Source organism: Pantherophis guttatus, chromosome 6 (genome assembly GCF_059756535.1).
Source record: "Pantherophis guttatus breed Tessera chromosome 6, ASM5975653v1, whole genome shotgun sequence".
Classification (NCBI taxonomy): Eukaryota; Metazoa; Chordata; class Lepidosauria; order Squamata; family Colubridae; genus Pantherophis; species Pantherophis guttatus.
The window spans coordinates 297,223-319,919 of record NC_142068.1 but is presented as its reverse complement, the minus strand read 5'-3'; the positions used below and the strand labels follow the sequence as shown (position 1 = coordinate 319,919).

Here is a 22,697-nt window from a genome sequence, read left to right as displayed (position 1 = left end):
GCTCCAAGCAAGGGCCAGCAGGACGGCCCATAGAGCCAGCCCCCTTGGGGAATCTAAGGGCAACCTTGTCAGATCAGGCCAGGGCCCATCAGTCCAGCATTTTGTCTTCCATGGAGGCCAACCAGATGCCTTAGGGGTGCTCTTCAGCAGGAAACGGAGACCCTCCCCTGTCCCCCACCCTTAAGCCTTCTCCTTGGCTTATAGCAAGACCCGCACAGCATGCTAAGCAACGATGGGCTTCAGGTGCTGCTAAGGTCATCATGGCTTCTACAACCAACTCGGTTACCACAATACGCCTGCCAGGCCAGAGTGGGAAGTGATCTGAGACAGGGCTTGAAAAAGGAAAAAGCACCACTTGGGGAGTAGATTCTGCTGACAGGTAGTTCTCAACATTTCATTTATTTTATTTAACAAAGTTATAATACAGTTCGGCTCCTGGCAGCTTAAAAAATTGATAAATAAAAAAAACCCATAAAAAACCCATCCCATCCACCCCTCTGGCAGAACCACCCAACCCTGTCAGCCATCCGATCGGTGTCCGTCTCCTTTCGTGATGATTCAGGAGACGATGAAGCCCAAGTGATCAGGAGATGCCATTAAAAAACTTCCTTTATTTCTGAAGGCCCCGGCTGAGGCCCCCGTCCCGCCCTCCGGGCACCAGGCAGCCCCTTCCCTCAGGAGCCTCTGCTCCTCCCTCCCCCCCGCCTCCACCCATCAGGCCTCTAGGTGCCTGGTGAGGCGGCGCAGCTTCTGCTTCTTGTTCCTGTTCCCGTGTCTCTTCCACGGCTTCACGGCTCCATCGGCCAAGTCAGGTCCAGAAGGGGGGTGGGCAACTGTCCCTGCTGGATAGCCCAGTCTGGCCCGGTTGCCTCTGGTCAGGGCCTGGACATTCTCCTGGAAGACAGCCACAGCATTGAAGCCCCGTCCAGGGACAGGCAAATGTTGCCCCGAAGGGGAAGAGGCTGCTGGGTATTGGATGGCCGGAGGGCAAACCCTCCCCGGAGCTTCCCAAGCAGCAGCTGTGCGAGAGGAGGGGGGATGGGAAAAAGCCTTGTGCGGATCACCTTTCTTTCTGGAGAACCAACCGTTGCCCACTCTGCTCCTGCTCGGCCCTAATAAAAACACACGACCCCTTTAGAAGCCGCTGTGCTACACTTGGTGTTGAGCCCTTGTGGATCTTATGGCGTTGCCATGGCTGCATTTATTTTAAGTGCTTAAGACTGCCAGTTGGGTTGCGTTTGCACAACATGTTAACTTGGTTAGAGTTAACCTTGCTTAATTTAGGTTTCCTGCACTCTGCAAAGCCAGCTCCTCTTAAGTGAGCTTCCGGCTAACAACAGATTGTGGAAGCCCAATCAATGTTGGGGGGAGGAGTGTTCCCGAGACAGAGGGAGGAAAGGTGGGACTGGGTAGGGGGACGGAGGCACGTAGGAGGGTTCATCTGGGTCAGTCCAGCAACTCTCCCCTCTTCTTTCTGGAGACCGAGTCTGTTTTGAACCCCATTAGGGCAGGAAGATGAGGGGGCACCGGGCATGTCAGTTGTCCTGGCTATTTGCAGTGCTCCAAATCCTGAAAGCTGCTCTGTTCGGGGGTGCACCCCCTACCACCACTTCAGGGAGGAGCAAGACCAGGACCACTGACCGCCTGAGGCCTCACCTGGTGGAAGAAGGCCAGGTCCATTGGGTCCTCCGTCTGCTTCGCCTTGGGGCCCCTGCCAGGCAGCTGCTGCCCGTGACGCTGTGCTGCTGCCCCTTTGCTGGGATGAAGCTGCTCGAGCCCCTGCTGGAAGAGCTTGGCATCCGTGCCCGGAGGTGGGTGGCAATAGAGCAGCTTGCCCTGCAGGGAAGGCCAGGAGAAGAAACATTCAGGAGCTGCCTGCCACCTGGGGGAGCAAGGCCGTGCCCACAGGACCCAAAGCAGCCCTGGGCGACCCCCCGGTCCCTGCCCAGGCAGCCAGCGTTCCACTAATCCTTGGCCTCCCCATTCCTGGGTATTCCGTGCTTTCTGGCCAGGTTCACACATCGGGTTAAACCACCTGCAGTTTGGTTTGGGCTTGGGGTAAAGGTGAGAAAGCAGGTAGAATGGTTTCTCCAAGTAAAAGCAGCCAAGCCCGGTCTGTGGGCTACATCAACAGTTGAAGACTTGCTGGGCAGTTGCTGCATACGGTCCATCCGGCTTCTACTTCTCTGTTCTAGGATGTGTCTTCCCATTTGGATCAGAAATCCTAGAGTAAAGGAGGCTTCTCCCCCCCTCACAGGAATCCCTCATTGAATCATGGGGGCAGGGTGGTGGTGCTCTGGGGGGCTTTGCCTCCTCCAAGGCCAGAGACCGGCTGAGGTTAAGCAGAACTGCCAGCCCCTGGGACAAAAGGATGCATCCTCCGCGCCCTCCGCTTTTGAAAGCGGTTCTGCCCCAAGGCCGGCACTGCAGCTCAGATACCAGAAAACGTACCGTGACAAAGTCCTTCAGCACCAGACGGGCTGAGCGGGGCTGGTCGGGCTGCCCATGGTCTGTCATGAAGCCCCTCATGCCTGTGTGGTGGGGAGGGAGAAAGACAGAGGCCGGGGGTCACCACACCTGCAGGACAAGCATCGTGGTGGGGAAGCAAGCCCAGGCCCCAAGGCCTTTGCTGGGGAGACAAGAGGGCCACCCAGAGCTTAGCCTAGCCCCTGGTGGGGCCTCCCAGGGGGAGGTTTACTCACAGCCCAGGGCCGAGAGAAGCTCCTCCGCTGTGGGTGTCCAGTCAGGGTCTTCATCCTCGCGTGGCCGGAGGATGCTGATCCCATAAGTGGCCTCCAAGACTGGCCGAGGGATCCTTTGGCAGACGTGGGGGAGTGAAGGAACTGCCTTTGGAATCGGGGCCCTCTTTCCCTCTTGAGAGACCCACCCCACGCGCCTCCCCTCCTCACTCTAGAACAGCTGAGCCCCACCTGGGTGGGCCAGCCCCTCCCCTTCTGCCTCCCAGTTGTTTCCAGATATTGGGGACCTGAAGGACCTGACCTCTCCGGCCAGAGGCCCACCGCCAGCCTCCCTTATTCAGGAAACTGGCTTATTCAGGAAACCAATTCTCTAGAGCAGTGTTTCTCAACCTTGGTAGCTTGAAGATGGGGTGGACTTCAATTCCTAGAATCCCCCAGCCTTGAAGTCCCCCCATCTTCAAGCTTCCAAGGTTAAGAAACACTGCTCTAGAGGGAAGACCACCCCACCCTACAGCAAAGGCTGTGAAGAATATTGGCAGAGTCATTCACAAGTTCTCTCCCCCCCCCCCCCCCCGGCCAGGCTTCTCCCTTCCCTACCCACCCTCAGTAACCTCCCCTGCCCGGCCATGGTGCACCCCGAGAAAGGATATGAGGGTGATGGGGGGGACGTGGTCGCGCAGCTGATCGATGGGCAAGATGCCGCTGCAAACCATTTCAGCTTTGGTGGAGACGAAGGAGGGCATCACCAGGCCAGGGCAGTCGCAAAGGCAAAGGGAGGGCTCCACGAACAGCGTCTGCAAAGCCACCCCACACCCCCACAGCTCAGGACAAGCCTCTCCCTCCTGCAGGGGAGGAGGGGGCAGGCCGGCCTAGGGCAGGGCTTCCTTCACAGCAGAGCCAGGGGGGCTCCATGGGCCTTCCCGTCCCAGGGCTTCCGCACCCCCCCCCCCGCCTTTGTGCTCACAGGGGAACTGGCAAGGGCCTTTTGCCACCTCCCAGGCTCTCCAAAGAAAAGAAGGAGGCAGACAACAGGGCACCCCTTTGTTGGGCCAGATGCCAGGCCTTTCCCGGATGGAGATTCAAAGGGGGAGGGGCTCACTGCCAGGGGGTGACGAAGCAGGAGGGAGGGAGGGAGGGAGGGATCTCTGACCATCAGCCCACAGAGCTGCTCACAGTACCTGGAAGTGTTTTGTGCGTCCTGGCGTGGCAGAGACAGACACCTTCTTCTTTCCAAGAATGGTGTTGATGGTCGAGCTCTTCCCCACGTTGGGATAGCCCACCTGGGAAGGGAAGGAGGGAGGGAGGGAGAGAGGGGCCGGAGCAGATACTGGTCACTTCAAGGAGCTTGGCCGAATCATGTCTGTGTGAGCTGGCTGCTTTTGAGGGCCACCTGCTTGGGAAAGGGCCAGGTGGGCTTCCTCCCAGTAAGAGATAGAAGCTACAGGAAGGCATTCCCTGAAGACAAGGCATCTGACAAGCCCTCGGTGACCCAGAGGGGCCAGGGGTCCCACTCAAAGTGGGGCTGCACAGCCACCTCTCGGGGAGGTCTTGACTGGGATTTCGGCCCCAAGCAGGAGCCCCTCCTGAAGCCCCTCTTCAGGCTCTAAGAGTCCAGGAATTTAAGGGTACAGAGTAGCATGTTTTTTTCAACAGGTTGTGAGGAAAAGTTAGGTGTGCTAGAAGAAATAAGCCAAAATGGAGGTCTGACTGCAGACAATGAAAAAGCTGCTTGTAAAAGTGATAGAAGCAGAGGAGCCTAAGCCCAAGACCCAACAGCCCATCCCCCTCTAGGCCTCCCCTCCTCAGCCTGGCCATCGCTGCTCACTGTAACTCAGCAATGAGGAAAAGTGCTCTGTCTCCCCCGCCTCCCACCCCCCAAGAAGCCTTCTCACACAGTCCACACTTCCCCCAGCACAGCCTTTGGCCATCCAGGACCAGGAAGGAGCCCCACTTCATCTCTCATGGCAGCAGCACTGGAGGGTGTGTGTGTGTGTGTGTGTTCCCTTGCCCAAGCCCCCCTCCCCCGCCTGCTCTGCAGGGAAGGTGGGTGGGAGTCAAGCCAAAGGAGGGCCTGACAGCCAGCGTGTCCCCAGGGCAACCATTAACTCACCAAGCCAACGGTCAGCTCTCCTTCTCTGACCTTCTTCCTCCCAGCATGAACGGCTTTAAATATCTCCAGGAGCTCATCTCTTTGTACCAGGCGGCTGCTGTTTCTGACGGGGAGGTCCTGGGGGGGCAGTGCTGGTTGTGAGAGCTCAGCCCTGCTTCTCCCCAAGGGCACAACGGGGGTCTCATGCTCCCCATCTTCAGAGCAGGTCAGCCAGGCTTCCTCCTCCTCCTCTTCTTCACAGTCCTCATACACGTCACCGTCCTCCTCTGTGTCGCTCTCCTGCTGGGTGCCAGGGGGGCTCCCTCGGTGGGTGGTCTGCTCCTCCCTTGGGCTGGGACCTTGGCCAACCGGCTCTGCCGCTTCCATGGTTTCCAGCTCCTGAGCAAAGGAAAGGGGACGCCTGTGGCCAAAAGCCACAGAAGAGACCCCCTTTCCCCCCGAACAGACTCCATGCATCCCCTCCTTGCCAGAGAGGGTGTGGCACAGCTGCCAGGTGAAGCGGGTGTAACACAAACAGCACTCCCCAGCCAGAGAGGAACCAAAGAAAAGCCAGAGAAGGGGTGGGGAGGGCAGAAGACCACGCCTGTCAAGGCGGTCCACGCAAGGCACTCACGGGGCAGGAAGTGCAAGGCGGCCACTTGAAGCAGCTGAAAGTTTGGGTGCCATGTAACCCTCTGGGAGGCCAAGCAGGGCTTCTTCGTCCACCAACCCCCGGTTTCCTCTTACCCCAGGATTGGCCCCCAGCCGGTTCCCCTCTGCCAAGGCCGACCAGAAGACCACGCGGGCCCCTTCCCGCTCGAAGAACCGGGCCCAGGCCAAGCGCTGCTCCTCCCCCAGCAGGTCCGCTTTGTTGAGCAGGATGAGGTTCTCCTTTTCCGGGCTGATTTCCTTAGCGTAGCATTCCTGCAAGATATGCCAAGCGACGGGAGACTGAAGTGAGGGGATCCCCCCCTCTAAAAGATGCTGTGGAAGAAAACCTGGCAGCTGGACTTCACAGGAAGGATCCCTCTGGAGGAGGAAGAGGTGTGGAGACCCAAGAACGTGAAGGTGGGAGTCCAGCCGAGAACATTCGGGCAGGAAGGAGACGAGAAAAAGGTCTGCTCCCGGCTGGCAAAAGGTCTAGATCCTCCTGGGTCTGATTGAGTCTTCAGAACCTTCAGGGAGGAGGAGCAAAATAAAGAACAACTTGGCCAGGAGAGCAAGATCCCAAAACTTCCTCAGAAGTTTCTAGTTTTGGAGAGACAATCAAAGCCAGCTCAGAGAAGTACTAGCTGAGTTCTCGTGGCCAGAAACCACCAAGTCAAAGGAAGCACAGGAGAACTGGGAGCCGTGCGAAAATACGACCCTGGAAGTGCAAATACAACACAAGAAGAGCCACACTGAGGGCTTTGTGGCTCTATCGATGGAGGGAAAGGACGGGACGGACCCATGGCTCGGACGGGAACAGGTGAGGAGGACGGTGCTCACCTCCAACTTTGTTTCCATTTATTCCTTAAAGGGGATCTGGGTTTAAGTGGACGTAACAAAAAAACCGGACAAAAGAAAGGAACGGTAACCCAACATGGCTGCCCAAGGAATAGACACCAGCAATTTGGGTCAAGCTGAAAAGAAGTGACCAGAAGCAGAGTGCCAGGCTCTGGCCCAGACTCTGTAAGGGACTGGACGATTAGCAAATCTGGAGGGGGGGCATCGGGGTGCTCCTAAGGCTGAGGCAGGGGTGAAATCTAAAAATTTTCCCTACGGGTTCTGTGGGCGTGGCTTGGAGGGGGGTGTCCTGTGACCAAGTGGGTGTGGCCAACTCAATGTCACACAGCCACGCCCACTCAGTCACAAGACGCCCCAAGCCACGCCCACAGAACCTGGTAGGAAAACATTTTAAATTTATATTCTGCTGCCTGCTCACCATCCGCTCTTCCATGGCACATGGACCAGGGTAGCGATGGTGGCGGCACATTCAAGAAGGAGAGCAGCTCCGGTAACTTTCAAACTGTCAAATGATCTGTCAAACTGCAGGCAGCCGGCAGGCAGAAGTAGTAGCCTGCAGTACTGAGTTCTAACCACTGTGGCTCTTGAGCCTCCACGGGGACAAACACCGAGTGCTACACCTGGTTGGGTGGGGTGGGGGGAAATCCCCGGATGGGAACATTCTGAGCAACGAGGACCTCAGTGGAAAGGATCTCAGTGCTTTGGTGGATCCCAATCCAAATGTGAGCCAAGAGTGTGATGCCAATTCAAACAAAAGGGAAGATGGTCAAGAGGATCTCTTGCTCCTCTCTAACCTGCGTTGCTCAGATCGCACCCAAATCCAGTTCTGAGCACCTTCTAGGAAAGACATCAAAAGTCAAGCGAAAATCAAGAACGGGGGGGGGGGGGTGGCACACTGAGAAAAGTCATTTCAGAAGGGATGACGACAGAGAGTCGTGGAAGCTTGGTGCCAACTTCCAGCAGAGGTAGACGGCCAATCGTCAGAAATTGAGTTTAAACATCCCTGGGGGAAACACATGTCTATCATCCGACAAAAATTTAAAAACAAACAGCAACAACAAAACCTAAAGGGCAGACTCCATGGACCACTAGCTCTCTTTCTACCATCCGTTTTCTACGTTTCTAGGTTGTCCATCTGGAGCATGTCCAGAAAGCAACCAAAATGGGCCTGAAGGGAAAATTTAGGAGGGACAATAGGAAACGCAGGGTTTGTTCGAGAGACAAGAAAGCTGTCCTTAAACATTTGAAGGGCCATTATGAAGAAGACAGGGTTAGGTAAGAAGACAGAACAAGCATCGATGGGTTTCCATTACAAGGAAGTTGATTTTGGCTGGAGCTCAGGAAATGTTTTGTAATAGTAACAGCTGTTCAGCAACAGAAGAGAAACTTCATGCGGTGGCCTAGTTCCCTCTGTTGGAGGCGTTTCGAAAGGCCGCCTGTTGGGGATGCTAGACAGTGGGGGAGCTCTGCACTGGGCAAGGTGCTGGACTAGAATTCAGGCGTCTCCAACTTTGGCAACTTTACGGCTTGTGGCCTTCAACTCCCAGAACGCTGGCTGAGGAAATCTGGGAGTTGAAGTCCACAAGCCTTAAAGTTGCCAAGCTTGGAGATGTCTGGACTAAATTATCCCCAGAATCGGATGGTTCTGTAGTCATGGTCATGAAAGGATGAGTTGTCTTCAGGCAGAAAGTCACAGCCACAAGAACTTTCTTCTTGTTTCCGGTAGAGGAGCCGCCTCTGTTCAGTCACATGAAATTTTCCAGCTTATATTTATAAACATTGTCGCCCTGTGACGGCATCAATTGGACGATGAATGTCACCAAGTAGAGTCCTCCCAGGGAATTCCTCCACTGTCTGCTGAGAATTTTCTCCTGACAGAAGGTGATCAGCTATCCCATACTAACCACCAGGGGAAATTTAATGCAAGAACTGGAATAGTGGAAATGCTGGAGGAATGGGACTCTCCAGCACTAGATTTCTTGAAGGAAACCAAAACTGCATGCAACCAAACATCTTTCTTGGGCTTAATTCCAGTGCTAGAGAATCCCATTGACACACACGCTCCCAATGACTGCAGCCTGCAAGACCCTTCTAAGCCTTAGGAGTGTCCCCGATGGCCACACCCCCCCCCAGATCGGATAATCATCCTGCCCCTTACGGAGTCTGGGCCTGAGCCTCACGCTCTGCTTCTGGTCACTTCTTTTCAGCTTGACCCAAATCACTGGCGTCTATTCCCTGGGCAGCCAAAAACTTTTTCTCCTTTTTTTTTTTTTGTTACATCCAGTTAAAACACAGTTCCCCCTTCAAGGAATAAATGGAAACAAAGCTGGAGATGAGCACCGTCCTCCTCGCCTGTTGCTGGGCTAGCAATGGTTAGTAGGATCTCTTGGCAAGAGAGGCTAAGAGGTCAAGTACAGTTCAGGTGGCAAAGGAAGAGGATGGATAGGTATGTCAGAACTATGAAAACAAAACTCAGAATGAGGATTGATTTAGTTATCAAATTTGTAAGTCACCCGTCTTGCTGGAGGCAATTCTAAGGATGGTAAGAATAAAAAATGGTTTCTATACCCAAAGAAATGCCAACTCTGCTCAGTTAGGGAAGCCCAAAGACCAACAGGTAAAAAGAAAAGGCAGACCTGTTCAAGGCCCATTTTGATTCACCCTTCACCTCAAAAAAAAAAAAAAAAAAGCCACCAGGCGCTGGACTGAAGGTTGAAACGGAGAGAAACACGGTCAGGGAAGGCCTCTTTCAATCTCCAGAAGCAGAGAAACTGCACCGTGTGCTGCCAAAGGAAGGAGGTGAGGGATTGGAGGCTTCTCTTAACTGAAGTGTGGCCAATAGCTGGAGAAAAGCCAAGTTGCCTCTCTCTTCGAAGGCACGGAAGACACAGCAGACTAAAGACCGGGCAATCTGACACGGATCTCCCCGAGAGAGCAGATGACAAAAGAACCCTGATACCTGAGGAAAGGGCCTCAGCAGACAGACGGGCCACAGTTGGAGGAGGGGCAGCTCAGGCCACCTCAGGGACAGGTGGGACAAGGACGGGAAGCCTTTCCCAAGGGACCTTCCTCTCTCTTTAGTCCCCAAAAAACTAGGGAGGGTCCCTTGGGAAAGGCTTTTTGCCCACCTGCAGACCAAGTTGCTTCCTATCAGAGGTCACCTAAGCTGTGGATCCTCCTCCCATCCCCTAAGGTCCTTCCCACAGCACAGCATCTCGCAGAATGATCTGAAAGCACTCTGAAAAAATGTAATTGCCAGAAACCAGCATGGGTCTCTCAAGGAATCTTTTTTTTTTTTTTTTGCTAGACTAATCCTTTCATTTTTGATTTGCTAATGTACATAACAGGCTGTTAAGAATACTATAACTTAATATATCATCATTGGAAACATAATCCTAAAAATAAGAGGAGTTGGATAATGGAACCACATAACCCATTATGATGATTTAGATTTTCTTTCACTGGGCATTTTAGGGCAAAGGCTAAACAGGCATTTATTTCTGCAGGAAGCCAGGACTTTGTTTCAGTGGTCTAAACAGCCTCCTTGAGCTCCATCATGCTGTGATTCATGCTCTTTACTAACTACAAGCATGTCCATTACTAAACAATACATCATCAGACCCCAATCGGACTACCCTTCATTGCATGTAGAGTTGATTGAGCAATCTAGCATGAGTGAGAAAGCGCAAGTCACAGCAAATTTTGGTATTCAGAGCTGGAACCAGAAGGACCTGAAGGCAGACGAGGACCTCATGACAATGCATTAATGTGCACCAGAAAGCACCGGATAGACACTCTTTCCTCATCGTTATCAGGTCTATCACAATCTGGTGCTCTTAGGACATCTGGGACTCTCGGCGGTTTAATCCTGGAGGCAACCTCAAGAGATCAGAGGAACGAGGCAGGAGAGCTTTGGAGATGCCAGAGTAATCAGAATCTCCTCTTTGGAGGTTCCACTGTAAGAGGAAACCCTGTACCTGAAATGATACAGGGCTTGCTGTCTGAGCAGGGGGTTGGACTAGAAGACCTCCAAGGGCCCTTCCAACTTTGTTATTCTGTTAAGAGGCTGAAAACCTCCAGGCTGCATTTTCTACTCTTTTTGCACGAGCTGCTGCTGATTCAGCCATTCTGTTTTCACATTTACCAATTTATGTCCTCGGTTGCAACGAAATACTTTTCTACCCATCGCAGGAGTTAAGACTTCTCCTCAAGCCCCCTGGTAATTTATCGAGACTCTTGTTAAACACCATCCATTTACGGTAAACCATGCACCAATCTGTCCTACTAGTCCCCCCCAAAACAGAGGTTGGCACCTATACAGATCTGAGCAGCTGAATGGCAATCCTGATAGCAGGTTTGTGGCTTTAAGTTAGTTTGCTGTAACACCCCATAATGTTCAGTTTTCTTGCCTGAATGTGCCAATCTGCAGGGCTTGTTTGCAATTTTCCAAAACTATACCTTCTGGGTTCAGGAAGGGATTTGTCATGGTCTGGATATGGCCCAGGCAGTGCAAACAGGATGTTCCTGGAACCCTGGAACATTCCGTCCCAGCAAGAGTGAACTTCACCTGTCCCTGGCTCCAGACACCAGGGGAGCAATGGGTCACACCCCATAATTTTCAATCAAAGGGACACTTTCCTAGTTGGAAGCACCATGGTGGGAACGGACAGATACGGCCCACAACTGAAGCCATCTCACTGGGATGGCTGCCAGTCTTAATAACATGGACTGTGAGGAAGGCAGGATTTCTTACTCCCTGGGCATCTCGTCCATTTGTCCTTGGGACAGATCATTTATCATTTCTCTGTGGGAGGAAATACCTGGGGGACGGAGGGCATCAGTGAGCTCAACGTGCACCCAGGCTCTATAGTGGGTTGCCTACTTGCATAAAAATGCCTGTCACACAGAGGCTCCTCCTGGCCTTGGTGAAGACTGGAGTCTGCTTGAGTAATGGATGCTGAAGGGAAAAGAGAAGCTGCTGCAAGTGAAAGTCTGTGATGCGCAGCTGGCAAAAATGTGCAAAGTCTCAGCAAGTCCCTTGGGGACAAATGGTCACCTAGCAAATAGCTCTGCAATTCTTAGATTCTGGCCCTCCATCTGAATAGCTCTGAAGTTCAGAGTTCCTGTCTTCTCACCCTGCCATCTTCCCTTTCTTTGCTCGTCTTTCTCTCCTGCGTGTGGCACCTCCTTCAAGAGCCCAGCCCCACAAATGGAGCACTTCACACCTTGGGAAGAAGCTCTTGGGACCCTGAATGCCCACGTGTTCCTCTGCCAGGAGGGTGTGGAAGGCAGCTTTGCTACCTTCCTCAGGCCCAGATGCGCAAAAACTCTGATCAGCCTGACCCAGCCTTTCCTAAACAGAGGAACCCAACTTTCAGAGGCACAACTGCTCTGAACAGAGGAAGCAAAGGAAGCTTCCTGCTTCTGCATGAGTCGCCACACTTGTGCCCAGGTCCTTCCCCTACCACCCCCCCGCCTCAGCAATTCCCTGAGGGGCTTCATTCTGACCTGTTATTTGTGTGAGATGCAGTCTTTGGAAGAAGCCAAAATACACAATTTCTAATTTTCCAAGGACCAAACTATTCTGTTCCCACCCTAATTCTGACCAGGAGCCAGTATAGCTCGCCTGGCCTGGAACACAGGTGACTTTTAGCAGAAAGTGGAGTTGCTGCCTCAGTTTCTTTTACCTACCAGATCTCGGCATCTGAACAGGAGGGGGTTCCTGGCATCCACGATCTGAACCACCACATCGCTGCAAAAGAGAAGGCAAGGGCGCTATTCCCCCAGCTTAAAGCACGCCCTGAGCTCATGGCAGTCCTGACCCACAGGATCCCAGCATGGAGTCTGAGGCAGCAGCCAGCCAGCCAACACACACACACACACACACACACACGTTGTGGCAGGCATGTTCCCGAGGCTGCTCCTTCATGGCAGGAGCCCCTCTCACAAGGGCCACCGGGCTCAGGCTCTGCCAAGAGCATCCTGTCCACAAGGAGACCCCTGGTTCACCCCTGGACACAGGCTGGACTGTCACAGTCAAAGCAGAGGTACCTTTTCTCTAGGACTCTCCAGAGCTGACGCCAGAAATCCAAATTTCGCTCAAACGGGGTCAGCAGGAGGTTCTCCTCTTCCTCCAGCCTGTAAGAATGCAGGGGAAGAGTGAGTCTTGGGGATTTTAAGGAAGCACATTCAGAGATGCTTTTAGTTAGTTTAGTTTAGTTTATTATATTTATATACCGCCCTTCTCCCGAAGGACTCAGGGCGGTGAACAGCCATGGTAAAAACAATATACAACAAAAATTAAAAAACTTAAATTAAAATAATTCAATCATTGGCCAAATTTAAAACACCCACTAAAATCATTTTAAAACCCCTATCAAAACCCAATTTAAAAACCTTTATCCCGTCAGACCAGCTTGCTGGAATAATAGGGTCTTCAAAGCACGACGGAAGGCGCGGAGGTCGGGGATCCTTCGTATGTCGGGGGGCAGTTCGTTCCATAGGGCTGGGGCCTCCACAGAGAAGGCTCTCCCTCTGGGGGTCGCCAGCCTACATTGTTTGGCTGACGGCACCCTGAGGAGGCCCTCTCTGTGGGAGCGTATTGGTCGGTGGGAAGCAATCGGTGGCAGAATGTAGATAACCAGGTCCTAAGGCATGGAGGGCTTTAAAGGTGGTAACCAATACCTTGAAGCGCACCCGGAAGACCACCGGGAGCCAGTGATTACATGGGAGCGACGAGACACCCCCATTATTACTCGCGCGGCCGCATTCTGGACCAGCTGGAGCCTCCAGGGGCTCCTCAAGGGGAGCCCCATGTAGAGAGCATTACAATAGTCCAGCCGGGAAGTGACGAGGGCGTGAATGACTGTGCACAGGGCGTCCCGATCCAGAAAGAGCCGCAACTGGGAGATCAGGCGGACCTGATAGAAAGCCCCCCTGGCCACGGCCGTCGTATGATCTTCGAAAGACAGCCGTGAGTCCAGGAGGACGCCCAAGTTGTGAGCCCTCTCTGAGGGGGGGGTAAGATCTCATCCCCAATAGCCAGCGATGGTGTTAGCTGGCTATATCGGGCCATCGGGAGCCACAGCCACTCAGTCTTGGAGGGGTTGAGTCTGAGCCTGTTCCTCCCCATCCAGATCCGCACGGCCTCCAGGCAGCGGGACATCACGTCAAGGGCATCATTGGGGTGGCCTGGGGTTGAAATGTACAACTGCGTGTCATCGGCATACAGTTGACACTTCACCCAAAAGCCACAGATGATCTCATCCAGATTGATCTCTGGTTACAATCAGATTTTTATTTAATGGATACCAGGAACTTGAGGGGCATAAATCCTGCAGAATACAATAGATCTGAAAGAACAATTTTGTGAGATCTTTCATCACTGACCCTTTTGCTGCATGAGATGGCTGACCCTAAACCGAAAATTTCCTTCCTGACTCTGGCTTCTGCCAGTTTGGCTTTTGCCAGTTTCCCCTGGAGGTGCAACTTGGAGCCCTCTCCCTCCAGACATGGCGGGGTGTGTGTGTGTGTGTGTGTGTGTCCTTTTCCTTTGCAGAAGCAATCTTCTCCATTTGTTGGCTAACTTTGTCCTCAGGGCTGTTTCTGCCATTTAATAAAAGCTTTGCTATTATCTGAATTTTATTTAACGCTATACTTTTATTTTCAGTCGATTTCATTTTAAAGCTGGGCCATGGCAAAACAGGAAGCAGCACAAGGGCAATTTTTAAAAATTGCTTCATTCTGGATAATCTTGTTCAATGAGCGAACGTCCTCTTCCTGTCTTGGATGTTCAGTATATTGAGCGCTTCTTGACATCGGTTGAAAAACCATCTCAAAGAAGCTCCCAACATGCCCCATCAGTTTCTTTGTGGGGAGGAGAGCCTCTTTTACTCACTCCAGCCTCTTAAACTTGCTCACGTCCTTTGAACTCATGACTTGCCTCACTGTCTGGAAGTCTCTCATTTTTTACACTTATAAATTGCTCAGACAGTTGTCGCCTGAGGACATAACTTAAAAAAGGAAGAAAGATCATGAAAAGCCATTGCTGCAAACCAATATCCATTAACAGCAAAATATCAAATGGCATCAGCTGTTATATAGGCATGAAAGCCGTCTGGGTGACCTGGGCCAAGTCTTTCTCTCAGCCCAACCCTCCACACAGGGTTGTTGTTAAGGGGATAATAATAGGAGGAGGAGGAGGAGAAGGAGGAGGAGGAGGAAGCAGCATCAGCTGCCCTGAGGTGGCCAAATACGTATTTTAAAAGGGGCTGGGTAGGATTTTGTGGCTTTTTCTGGCTTCACGTTAAACCAGGCTAAAGATTAAGGTCAACCTCAGGCTTTCTTCTACCCGCCTCCATTTTACTCTGTTTACTGACTGGGGCCTCCTACAGCAGTCATGAGGACACTTGTCTAAATCAAAGTGTTTGTCTGCCGACATTATATAATTTCTGCTGCTGATTACGTTCTTCTTTTCTGTCATGCTTGGGAGCTGAGGACCCATAGCCCTTTTGCCCAGGTATAAGGCAACTTTAAGACAACCTCTTCCACCAAAAGGATTAGACAACAAAGGACTTCAACTGCCTCCATCCCTCTCTCTCCAATAGATATGAGAGAACCAAGATGAGGCTTGTGGGCTCCTCCCTCCCTCCCTCTCTCTCTCTCTCTCCCTCCTTCCTTGGCAGGCTCCTCAAGTCCCAACTTAGGCTTCTCAGGGGTTCTTTGCTGACTCCCTGGGCCAACGCCAGGCGAGAAGACCCACCAAGCAAGCTGCCTCCTCCATCTCAGGAAGCTGTCTCTTTCAGCCTGGTTCAATGCTGCAGGGCTTGTTTGTTTGTCCCATGGTGGCCTAGAAGAACCAAGCACAAAATGAAAAAAGAGGTTTGTTAGCCTACTGAATGCACCACAAAGAAACGCTTGCTTCAGTATAGTAGAAAATTATCTTGGGAGAGACAGTTTTGGCAATGGAAACCAAAAGGCACTTGCCAGAGCAGTGTTCCCCAACTTTTCTGGATTGGTGGCCTGGCGCAGGTGGGGGTGGGGAGGTGGGGAAAAGGGGGATGGTTTTGTGTGCATGCGTATAGCTTCATTTGTGCGAGTGGAGTTGCAAATGCTGGTGCCCGCTGCTCGTGTAAGTTGATCTGTACACACGCGCACACCAGCTGCCACTCACACGGCCCGGTTCAGAATAGGCCACAGCCTGGTAGTGGGCCATGGCACACAGGTTGAGGACCCTAGAGGAAGGCTGAAAAGAGAGCTAGCTGGACAGGCTGGGAGGTGACTTTCTGGTTGGTGAGCCATTCAGGCAGTTCTTCCTGCCCCTCAGGGGAGATGGGAACTAACTTTTCGCAAGCAGCTTCTATACCCGAGAAGGGATAGTTAAAAGGAACACAGAAGGAAAAGAAGAACAGAACTCAAAACATTTTGTACCTATCCAAAATTCATGGGAGGACAGATTTCATAGAACATGGGAAAGAGCAGGAAGGGAAAACAAGTGATGGAAATTAAGCCTGAAGAGAGCTGGCTATTAGCTGCCTACAAGAGATGCAGAATTGTAGAATCTTAGAATTGGAAGGGACCCTGGAGGTCTTCTAGCCCAGCCTCTTGTCCTGCATAAAGTCCTTCCTTGGTGGCCTAGAAAAAAGGCAGGGCAAGTACAAGAACATGTTCAATCCTTGTTTTCCCCAAGGGCAAAGATCTCACCAAAAGGGTTCCCTATCATTAATGCTACACAAAAGCAATAATCCATATCAACGTGTTACATAGGTCAGCTGAAGAACACAAAATATCACAATGTCGAGTTTTCAAAAATATTTCTCTAGGGGAAGTTATGTTTTAAAAAGACAGGCGAGGCAAGGAAAAGATGCCCTAGTCTTGCCGCCTGCCATTATTCAGGACCAGAGGAGGAAACAGCCCACAGAGCACGCAAGATTTCAAGGCTCAATGAGACGATGAACAGTTCACAGGCTCCGATTCTCACAACTATTGTAGTAGAAATACGAAACCTAGTTTTACACTCAACGTATTCTTCACGATTAATCAAAGCGCACAAAGATCTTGATAGGGTTAAAACAAACAAAACCAGACACCTTTCAACAGAGTTTATTCATATTATCAAAGTTGCCTATAGCTTTAGCAAGCTCTCATTTAGTTGAGCAATAAAGGTGTTATCACCGTAGGGATCAAATTTGCAAACAAAGCTGGAAAGGGGAGCGAAGGCTTCAGGAGGGGCGGGGGGGGGGAGAGAGAGAGAGAAGAGACAGAGAGAAGCGGAGGGGCTGAAAGTTTATCAGAGAAAATTTCAACTCCAGCATCCTGAGCCAAGAAAAAGGGGAAAGGACCCAGCAGCGCTTCGCCCTCGGCCTACCTGGCCTTTGCTAGGAGACCCCCCCCCCAACACACACGGCCACACACACGCACACCCCGGCCTGGTCCTTCGGGAGACGCACCTTCTGGGGATGCGCAGGACCCGCTCCTCCTCCTCCTCCTCCTCCTCCCGCGGCCGGCCGGCTTCCTCCGCAGCGCCGCAGCCGGGGGCCAGGCGCACGTTCAGCTTCTCTGCGGACGGAAAGCGGCGTCAGGCGGGCAGAGGCGTCCCCGCCGCCCGCCGCCCGGCCCGGCCCTCCTCACCTGCGGCGAAGGCGGCGCCCGCCAGCTCCGCCGCCGCCAGGAAGGCCTCCAGCGGGCTCTGCTCCGTCAGCGACTGCGGCGGGGGGCGGCGGCCCTGCTCGCTCAGCTCGCTCGTGTGGCGCTGCGGGAGGAAACGCGCCGTCACCGGGAAGGGCCCGCGGGAGCTCCCCGGCAGGCCCCGCCCCGCCCCGCCCCGCCCCACGGGAAGGGAGTTAAGGGGGAAGGGAAGCGGCGCGGCTCACCCATCCCGCCCCGCCCGCCCGGCCCCCGCGACGGAGGGAGCGCCCCAGCCCCGGCGCCTGCTTCCTGCCCATCGCGCGCCCGACGCTTCCGGTCCACGTGGCGGGCGGCAGCCAATCAGCGGTGCGGCCGAGAGCGCCGCCGCGAAGGCTCCGGGCAGAAACCGGAAACCGGCCGTTCCGGCGACGGCGGCCTCGAGGGGGCGCTGAAGGGCCGCCGCTCCTTCCGCTTTCCTCGGCGGAGCTTCGGAGGGGGAGGGGGAGGAGTAGGGGGGGGGAAGCGCTGGAAGGCGGCTGGCTAATGGCGGCCGACCCTTCAGGCTTCCGGGCAAAGAAGACGGAGGCGAGCGCGGGTGGCCTTTTCACCCGCCCCATCCCCATCCCGCCTTCGCGCCGGCTGAAGGGGGCGGCGGTGTCAGGAAGGCGCCGCTTGGCTCCTTGTGCCGAAAACGCCCGAGGCCTCGCCGCCTGCAGGGGGCGGAAGGCCTGCCGTGGCCCAAGCGCCAGGGGCACGCTCAGGCGGAGGCCAGGAAGGGACGCCTCTGCCCGGCCGCGGGGTTGGTCCGAAGGCCCGTCCGGCCACGCCTTGGGGCGGGGGAGAGCCGCTCGTAGTGGGCGTGAGCGCTTGCACGTGCAAGGGGAGCCTGGGGAGGACACGCCGGCTGAGCGCCAAGACGTCCGAAGTCAGCCTGAGCACCCGGCGGGGCTGGGTGTGCGAGGCCAGGGAACGCTAAGGATCCAGCAGAGAGAAGGGGAATTGGCCGGTCTCAGGCCGCTTCCATTCCACCGAGCAGCTTCTGGGATGGCTTTTAAGCTGAGAATGACGATTTGGTTGGGCGCAGCTTTAGGCTGCCCTAAGAAAGTTCTGGACAACTTTCTTTCTCCAGAAAGTGTTCTTTCTGGACAAAGAAAGAAAGGCAAAGCCTCCAAGCTAAGATGTCCAGCAATGGCAGGAAGCACATCTTGGCCTCATCGGTTGCTAGGAAGAGTCGGTGCGTTGGGTTGCGAGTCCAGCACCAACAGAGGGAAGAGGGATAACAACCCCTTTCCACTTACTGGGACTTGCCTGAGATCCTGCTCCACCCCCTAACACTCAGATCCTGCCGGCTGAAGAATCTTTCACTGGCCTGTGACTAAGCCCACCCCCATCTTCCCTTCTAGCACAGCATGCAAGGAATTGTGTTTGTGTGGCACTGCTTCTCCTTCCCCTTGCCCCTCTGTCTAGATCCGTAATCCTGCCCCCCCCCAGCAGAAATGGAGAAAGATCTATTGCTTTATTTCTTAAGATTTGATGCCCACCTTCCTTTTGGGAGCTCAAGGCAGGATACATAATGCTTCCTCTTTTCCCCACAACAGCCCTGTGCGGTAGGGCAGACTGTGCATCTTAATTAGGGGGCTGATTAAGAGGGTTGGAGGCTAAAACATGTGAAGGGTGGTTGCAGGAATTGGGTATGTCTAGTTTAGTGAAAAGAAGGACCAGGGCAACAGGATAGCCATGTCCCAATATTTGAGGGGCCGCCAAAAAGAAGGGGTCAACCCATGTTCCAAAGCACCTGAAGGCAGGACCAGATAGAAGCAATGGGTGGAAGATCATTGAAGAGAGATCCAACCTAGAATTAAGGAGAAATTTCCTGACATGAGAACAATTAGTGGAACGGCTTTCTTCCAGAAGTTGTGGGTGCTCCAAGAAGAGGTTGGACAACCATTTGTCTTAAATGGTATAGGAGCTCCTCCTTCAGCAGGGGGTTGTATTAGAAGACCTCCAAGGCCCCTTCCAACTCTGTTACTGAGTTCCATAGCTATGGGATGTTTGAACCTGTGTCTGCCCCGATGCCAGTGCAGCACCTTAGTTGCAGTCCATGGGATAGTCTTCCCCCTGGGACTTCCCATGGCTAGCCAGCATCTTTGAGAAAAGGCCCGAATGCCACAACATTTCCTGCTCAGAAGTGCCAGCTGGAACAAGTTCATACAACTCTAGGATAAAATTGGTCCCAGTGTCTGTCTCTTCACTGTGACCAGAAAGCTGAGTAAACAGGTACACCTGAGAACTCACAATCTTGGTTTACCAGTTCTTCAATCCATTGTGGTTTAGTGCTGTAGCAAACCCAGCTTTGTCCATTAGTCGATCAATATATCAGTTAATTCAGTTACCAGGTTAAGTGCGCAGTCATACACTTTTTGAGATGGTCTGTTTACCTCTGAAACCCGAAGTGTAAAATCCTCCATAACATCAACCAGAGAAGCAAAACGGGAACAAAAATCCGCTGTTCAGGATTGGTTTATCTGGCAGCGGAAACCCCGAAAGCACCAGAAGCTTCCAGTCCCGGCATCAGCAGCCCTCCTGGTGCAATACCCGGCCTGTCAGGCCGAGCCTGGTGGGATGAGGCCGGCGGCGCTTTAAAGCCCCCACTGCGGGTCAGGAAATGGCTCAGATGGGCGACGCTTGTCCAAAGGGAACGCGTTGCGGTGGCCCCACCGGTGGAAAGGCTGCGACCGGCAGAGGCGGAGAGGTCGGCGGCGCGGGGAGCAGGCGACCCTAATGCGGCTCCGCAGGTGGGCGCCCCGTCGCAGCCCCTTCCAGGCGCGCTGGGCGACGGGGCTCTTTGGAGGGCTCTCCCGAGGCAAGAAGGCGCTGTGCTTCGTCCTGGGGCAGGCGGCCAGGCTCCCTCCGCCCTGGCCGCGGGGACTTCCGAGCAGGGCGGGGAGCCCCCAGACCCAACGGCCACATCCCCGGCCCCTCCTGCGGCGGCTGCTTCGGCCCGCCCCCTCGGCTCGCTACCGGCTTCGCGGGCGCCGCCTCCAGGCGCAGCGGCCTCCCTCAGCCGGCCTATATGTAGCAGCGCGGCCAAGCAGCGCCAGCAGAGGCGCGGCGGCGGAGCGGGGCTAGGCCGGCATGTAACGCGCGCGCGGCGGCAGCGACGGCGATGGCGACGGAGTGGCGGCGGGCGCGCGCGCGGCGGCGGCAGGCGGCGGGGCCCGGGCCGGCGGTCCCTCGGGATGCGCGGGCGGCCGGGGCGACGGCGGGCGCGTCCAGCTGAGGACCGGGAGCAGCAGCCGCAGCGCCCCGGACTGGCTGCGCCGTCGGGAGGCGGCGGGGGCGCCGCGATGCTGCCCTGGAAGAGGCACAAATTCGAGCTGCTAGCCGCGGACGAGGAGTGCCAGCAACAGCCGCCGCCGCCGCCGCCGCCGCCGCAGCAGCAGCAGCAGAGCCGCCGCCGGGAGCGGCAGCAGCAAGCGGGCCCGCGCGGCGCATCTCCTCAGCTGTCGGGAAAGGCCAAGGACCACTGCCAGGCGGGCGCCGGGAGCCTGCCCTGCTCCGCCGCCCTCGGCTCTCTGGCCCGCGCCTGCCCGGCCGAGAGCGCCCTCTCCAGGATGGGCAGCCTGTTCCGCTCCAAGCGCAAGAAGTTCCGCGTGAGCAGCGAGGCGCCCACCTACACGGCGCTCTACCTGGGCAACGCCACGACGCTGCAGGCCAAGGGCGAGGGCTGCACCGACGTGGCCGTGGCCAAGATCTGGGCCAAGAGCGAGGCCGGCCGCCACGGCACCAAGATGAAGCTGACCATCGGGCCGCAGGGCATCCGCCTGGCGCCCGCGGTGCCGGCCGAGGCCGCCTCCCGCCCGGGCCACCTCTACCTGCTGCACCGCGTCACCTACTGCGTGGCGGACCCGCGCCTGCCGCGCCTTTTCGCCTGGATCTACCGCCACGAGGTGAAGCACAAGGCGGTGCTGCTCCGTTGCCACGCCGTGCTGGTCTCCAAGGCGGAGAAGGCCCGCGCCATGGCGCTGCTGCTGTACCAGACGTCGGCGGCGGCGCTGGCCGAGTTCCGCCGCCTCAAGAAGCGAGCCGACGCGCGGCACCAGCAGCTGCAGCAGGTGGGCCCCGGGGCCGACGGCGCCATCCCGCTGGTGCCGCTCCGCAAGCTGCTCCTGCACGGGCCGGGCGGCTGCTACAAGCCGCCCGTCGAGCGAAGCCGCAGCGCGCCCAAACTGGGCTCCATCACCGAGGACTCGCTGGGCGAGGAACTGGAGGAGCGCGCCGCCGGGCCAGGCTGCGTCAACGGCGCCCAGGACGAGGACTGCGACGGCGCCCAGGACGAGGAAGACGAACTGCTGGCCCCGCTGGAGGAGGAGGAGGACGGGGAGGGCGCGGCGCCCGCGGGGTCCAGCCTGGGGCAGCTCATCTGCGGCCTGGGCGAGCTGGCCATCGGCAACGACGTGGCGCTTCTCCGCGCCGACCTGCGCGTCACCCGCCTGCTCTCCGGGGAGAGCACCGGTAGCGAGTCCTCCATCGAGAGCAACGGACACGAGGGCGGCGGCGGAGGGGGCTCCTCACCCCCGCCGCCCTTGCGGTCCTGCCACAGCCCGGAGCCCGACTGCGGCTGACCAGCCCCGCTTCCTCCCGCAGCCCTGCAGGGCCCCAGACGGCGCCAGGAAAGAGGGCGGCCCGGCGGAGAAAGGCCCGGGATGGGCGCCGGAGGTCGGCCTGCCTGGCGCCCCTCCCCGCCAGCTGCGGCCAAACGTCGGTCGGTCCTCGGGATGGGGGAGGGGCGCGTTTGTTTACAGCCGTGGAATTTGGCGTCTGAAAGGGCGGGGTCTCCTTCGTGGGTCCCGCTCTGCGAGGAGAGGGGCGTCTTTCCCTGGGGCTCATCTTCCCTTCCCTCTCCCCCACCCCACCCCGGATCTTTTGCTGTGCAAAAAGAAACTGGACCGTGTGGATCTTCACTGGAACCTGAGGAGTCGCTGCCCCCTTTGGTGGGGGGTACCTGGATTTTGGCTGTTTCGGTTTGTCTTGCATACAATAAAAGCAACAGAAAAGCGGCAGCGCTGCTGTGCTTCCCGGGCAGGGAGGGTCCTGCTCTTGAGCCCCTCCCACAGCCCAGCTGGGCTTCGGGTGGTGGTGGGGGTTGGATTGGGAAGGGGCTGGCGCTGCCTGTTGGAGTCCTGCCTTAGGCGGCTCTTCTGGGGGTGGGAGGAATTTTTTCGGTGCAAGAATTTGAACAATTGTCCCAGTTTGCAGCCTGATTCCTGGAGCTTTTTTTTTTTTTAGTTAAAGAATAAGAATCGTGGGATTTACTTCCAGCAGGACTGGATCCTACAACCTTTTCTGGGCAGGGAGGCAGCTAGTCACATTGACAACACACACACACACACACACACACACACACACACCTTCATTTGATGGGGCAGCCTGCACCCAGCCCTGGCATCTCCCTGCTGGTGCAAGATATGGTGGAGGGGGGGAGATTGTTTTTCAGCCCTCCTTGCCATAGGTGAGCTTTTCTGGAGGTTTGCCCCTACCCCCCCCCCCCCGGTCTGGCACCTCACAACTTCCCCAGCATCTCCCAGTCCTGCTCCATCTCACCTGCAGGGCCAGGGAGCCCCATCTGTATTGCTTTTGGTTTCATTGCAAGACCTGGTTTGGGCGATGGTAGCTTCTCGGTGGCTTCTCAGTCAAGCTTCCATCTGCCCCAGACCTCAAATCACTTGGAGCTGTGGGAGCCCCTGGCCAAAAGGAGCTGTTCCCAGGGGGCCGTG

At 55.5% G+C, this 22,697-nt stretch overlaps 2 protein-coding genes across 3 annotated transcripts; one reads left to right on the top strand and one right to left on the bottom strand.

Annotated features, from left to right (window-relative positions):
* Window positions 1-363: 363 nt before the first annotated feature.
* Window positions 364-19,906, bottom strand: LSG1 (large 60S subunit nuclear export GTPase 1). Of its 2 annotated transcripts, XM_087871981.1 has the most exons (15): window positions 19,359-19,906; window positions 18,716-18,772; window positions 16,924-17,044; window positions 16,743-16,851; window positions 15,056-15,142; window positions 12,346-12,432; window positions 11,986-12,046; window positions 5,536-5,712; window positions 4,810-5,187; window positions 3,878-3,979; window positions 3,351-3,493; window positions 2,703-2,827; window positions 2,452-2,531; window positions 1,657-1,836; window positions 364-894 (listed from the first exon to the last, which is right to left on the bottom strand). In XM_087871981.1, exons 1-15 carry the CDS (start codon window positions 19,386-19,388, stop codon window positions 715-717), a joined length of 1,917 nt encoding a protein of 638 aa, XP_087728107.1. In that variant the 5' UTR covers window positions 19,389-19,906; the 3' UTR covers window positions 364-714. The 2 variants fall into 2 exon arrangements, with proteins under 2 accessions (XP_087728107.1, XP_087728106.1); XM_087871980.1 differs by lacking the exons at window positions 18,716-18,772; window positions 19,359-19,906 and adding an exon at window positions 17,166-18,695.
* Window positions 19,907-19,981: 75 nt separating this feature from the next.
* Window positions 19,982-21,983, top strand: FAM43A (family with sequence similarity 43 member A). Its single transcript, XM_034424569.3, has one exon. It carries the CDS (start codon window positions 20,160-20,162, stop codon window positions 21,543-21,545), a length of 1,386 nt encoding a protein of 461 aa, XP_034280460.3. The 5' UTR covers window positions 19,982-20,159; the 3' UTR covers window positions 21,546-21,983.
* The last annotated feature ends 714 nt before the right edge of the window (window positions 21,984-22,697 follow it).